Raw genomic sequence first — 4,452 nt, forward strand, 5'->3', positions numbered from 1 at the left:
CCTAAACTGAGGCTCCTTCCTCTCTGAAGACTCTAGCTTATATCAACCTGACACACAAAACCAGCCAGTGATGCTGACCCCTTGTCAACCTGACACACAAACCATCACTATTCAGCCACAACCCTCCCGTTCTTATTCCTTCCCAAGATCTCACATGGAAATCATAAATAATTTTAAAAGTCCAGTCTTTACAAATTCAAACATAAAAAATTTCAGTCTCTTTAAGATATCCATTCTCTCTAAAAGTTCAAAATCTCTTTTAAAAGTTCATCTATGGGATTGTTTAAAAATCAAAGGTAGGCAAGATGGTGGCGCATGCCTTTAATCCCAGCACTCAGAAGGCTGAGGCAGGCGGATCTCTGTGAGTTCAAGGCCAGCCAGGTCCACAGAGTTAGTTCCAGAATAGCTAGGGCTGTTACACAGAGAAACTCTGTCTTGGAAAAGGAGATAGATAGATTAGATAGATAGATAGATAGATAGATAGATAGATAGATAGATAGATAGACAGACAGACAGATAGCCAAACTCAACAGTATAAAAACTCACTGTCGAATTGTCTGGGATTCACTCACGACCTCCTGGAACCCTGCAAAGGGCTATGGTCTCTTCTCCAGCTCTGCCCTCTGCAGCTCACACAGCTCCTCTTCCAGGCTCCAGCTGCTCCACTCACTGCTGCTGCTGTTCTTGGTGATCTTCCATGGTGCTGGTGTCTCCAAAACACCTGGGCTGCACTTCCACCAATAGCCTCTCATAGGGTCTCATGGTGCAAAGCCTCAAATCCTTGTCATGACTCCTTCAGTCCTGGGCCTCCACTGCCACTGAGGCTGCACCTTCATCAATGGCCTCCCCTGGCCTCTCACATTGCCAAGCCTCACCTGCTCTCCATGACCCCTCACGCCCTCAAAACCAGTACCACTTAGGTGATGCTCATGCATTACCAAATCCTCATTGGGACTGGTTGCACAGCTGGCAGTTGAAAAAAAGCAGGAAGCAGTTTTGAGAGAACTATGCCCATATTCCCAAATATTATTTATAAATGTTTGTTTACATTTAAAGGGGAATATGCTATGGAGATGGATATTCTGCATTGCTATGGATCTTCCTCTATCGATACAAATTTAAGGTCAAATTTGTTATATTTCTGCTCTTGGTTAAGGTATTGTGTTTGAACAGCTCATTTTAAAATGTAATGTATAATTAAGACATATAGGTTAGTAGATAGTCATCTAAAATAGTCAAGCTTGTACTCATGTTAGTTAGGCTTTCTAAATAAATAGAGATATATTTCAGTTAGATGGGTATTCTTCAAATCTTTCAGAGACATTCAGAATATGACATTTAAAATGTTTTAAAAGCTTAGGACTTTTTATGAGAATAAGACACATCTGCACTTGGAAGCACAAAAAGCTTCAAGAGGAAGATTGGCACCAAAGAGGCTCCGTATGGAGTTTGCTAGCCATTTGGGCAACAGATGGCTCTTGTCTGGACTGCTTTATGTTATGCTGTATGAACTGGACATGCAGGACCCACAGAAAAGTGACGCTAAAGCTGCCTAAGGAAGGTGAGGTGATCCTTCGGGGTTCCTGCTTCATGAAAGAGTCTGCCAGACATTCTGCAGGACAGAGAAGAAAGTGACTGACAAACTGCTAACAGGTAAAACTGTCTTTTAAATTTCCTGTTCATGGGAAAGTCTGCCGGATACTATGGGCCTGTGGGCTGAAGATGGATGCCCCAGTAATAAAGAAGAATTTTGGGTGACTCCTCGAGGCAGCGAGATGTCTCTGTCAATTCTACAGCTTTGGAAGTTGCTTACAATGCACTTCCTATTACTTAGGTAATATATTCTTCTGGAATCTTTAATGGAGTTGAAGAATAGATATACTTTTCCTTAGTTATGATAAAAGATAAAGGAGATAATAATACTATAACTGTAAATCTTGCTTGATAACTGTTTTGTTATATATAAATTTACTATATTAAAGTTAAAACTTTCCCTTTTATTTAAACAGAAAAGGTGAAATGTTGTGGGAAGTCCTTTTGTCTATGTATTGCTTTTTTGTTTAATGAATAAAGAAGCTGCTTTGGCCTATAGCAAGGCAGAACTTAGCTAGTCAGGGAAAACTAAACTGAATGCTGGGAGAAAAAAGGGGGAGTTTGGAGAAACCATGGAGCTGCCGCCAGAGACAGACATGCCGAAACTTTGCCAGTAAGGAAAAGTCACATGGAAATACACAGATTAATGGAGATGGGTTATTTAGGATATAAAAGTTAGCCAGAAATATACTTAAGCTGTTGGCCAAACAGTATTGCAAATAATGTGATTTTCATGTGATTATTTCGGGAGTGTGGGTGGCTGAGAAACAAACAGCAGCCTCCTTACAACAAAGCCTGATGCTCAGGTTCTCACCTGTAAACAGAGACTTTGCCTCTTCACTCGGGATCATGTCTTCACAGCCTGGTGCTTACACTCAGACTCCTAGTGTTTCTTCCCAGATGATCATCTGTGGCTCCAGGTGCTTGTGTTTTACACAGATCTTCATTCCATGGTCCTGAAATTGTCCGTGTGGACCTGGGTCATTGTCTCAGCACAGTAGACCCCTTCTGCATGGGAGAGACCCTTGTGGAGACCAAATACAGCAGAACACTGACCCTGTCTACACTCCACGTTTCCCTGTGTGCACACACTTGCATGGTGCAGTTACTTTAGTGAATGAACCACAGTTAGAGAGGAACTGGAACTAATAATAAAGAGAATAATGATGACCGTGTGGTAGAAGATACATAACCCCTCTCTCTCTCTCTCTCTCTCTCTCTCTCTCTCTCTCTCTCTCTCTCNGCGGGCGGAGGTCACGACCCCTCCACGTCCCCACGCACGGGCCGGAGTCGCCTCGGGTCCCAGGTCCGAGTTTCGGAAGGAGAGCGGGGACCGGACCCGGTTTCCCTTTCGGTTCAAAGTCCTCAGAGTCTGGGTGACGGGGGCGGGGCCTCGGGGAAGGGCTGTTGCGCGGCTGACCTCTAGTGGGCGGGGCCTCGGGTGACCCCGAAGCTGAACAGGTGGGCGGGGCTGACCGCGGGGTCCCCGCAGGCTCCCACACCTTCCAGTGGCTGTCCGGCTGTGAGGTGGGGTCGGACAGGCGCCTGCTTCGCGGGTACAGTCAGTTCGCCTACGATGGCCGCGATTACATAGCCCTGAACGACGACCTGACGTCTTGGACGGCTGCCGACACAGCGGCGATGATCACCCAGCGCAAGTGGGAGCAGGCTGGGGAGTCAGAGAGATACAAGGCCTACGTGGAGGGCGAGTGCCTGCAGTACCTGCGCAGACACCTGGAGAACGGGAAGGACGCGCTGCTGCGCACAGGTGCGGGGCTGCGGGCAACTCCTCCCTCTGCCCTCGGGCTGGGCTCAGTCCTGAGGAAGAGGAAACCCTCACAGGGGTCATGCCCCTGTCTCTGAGAGCAGACAGGGTCCCTAGGTCTCCTGATCCAGCATGGCAGGGACTACACTGACCTCCCAGGGCTCAGCCTTCTCCCTGGACAGTTCCACATCTGTCTCAGGAGGGAGGAGAGAGGATCCCGACATAACCAACAGTGGCTCCTTCGGTCACTAGTGTGACGACAAAGTGTTCAAACAGACACACAGTTCAGTGTCATCTCTGATTTAACATTGTCTTTGCAGATTTCAGTTATCTTGTTAATTGTGGGATTTCTTAAATCTTTCACACAGATCCCCCAAAGGCATATGTGACCCATCATCCTGGATCTAATGGTGATGTCACCCTGAGGTGCTGGGCCCGGAGCTTCTACCCTGCTGACATCACCCTGAGCTGGCAGAGGGAGGAGGAGGAACAGACTCGGGACATGGAGCTGGTGGAGACCAGACCTTCTGGGGATGGAACCTTCCAGAAGTGGGCATCTCTAGTGGTGCTTTCTGGGGAGGAGCACAAATACACATGCCATGTGCACCATGAGGGGCTGCCTGAGCCCCTCACTCTGAGATGGGGTAAGGAGGGAGTGGGTGGAGAGCTGGAGTCAGGGAAAGCTGGAGCCTTCTACAGACCCTGAGCAGGGTCAGGGATGAGAGCTGGGGTCATGACCCTCACCTTCCCTTCCCGAGCCTCCTCAGTCCACAGTCTCCATCATGGCAGTCATTGCTGGTCTGGTTCTCCTTGGAGCTGTGGTCATTGTAGCTGTAGTGGCTGTTGTGAGGAAGAGGAGGAGAAACACAGCTAGGAAAGGGCAGGGTCTGAGTTCTCTCTCAGCTCCTTTTAGAAGAATCTCTGCCTCATAAATGGGAAACACATCCACACCCTTCATTGCTCCTGTCTCTAACCTGGGTCTGCTGTCAGTTCTGGAAACTTCCTAGGGTCGGGGACTTCCCTGGTCTCTCACAGCTTTTCTTCTCACAGGTGGAAAAGAAGTCAACTATGCTCCAGCTTCAGGTAAGAGTGGT

The 4,452-nt window shown here is 47.9% G+C and overlaps 1 protein-coding gene across 1 annotated transcript in view; it reads left to right on the top strand.

Annotated features, from left to right (window-relative positions):
- Nucleotides 1–3,015: 3,015 nt before the first annotated feature.
- LOC126495862 (H-2 class I histocompatibility antigen, L-D alpha chain-like) overlaps nt 3,016–4,452 on the top strand; it is a gene marked incomplete at its 5' end in the record, with an annotated part of 27,163 nt that continues 25,726 nt past the window's right edge. Inside the window, 2 exons of the mRNA XM_050133445.1 lie at nt 3,016–3,361; nt 3,727–4,002. Coding sequence (XP_049989402.1) covers nt 3,016–3,361; nt 3,727–4,002 — 622 coding nt within the window. The remainder of the gene's footprint in view (nt 3,362–3,726; nt 4,003–4,452) is intronic.

The sequence above is a fragment of the Alexandromys fortis genome, unplaced genomic scaffold, assembly GCF_014885135.2.
Source record: "Alexandromys fortis isolate MF-2015 unplaced genomic scaffold, M_Fortis_MF-2015_v1.1 scaffold_671, whole genome shotgun sequence".
NCBI lineage: Eukaryota > Metazoa > Chordata > Mammalia > Rodentia > Cricetidae > Alexandromys > Alexandromys fortis.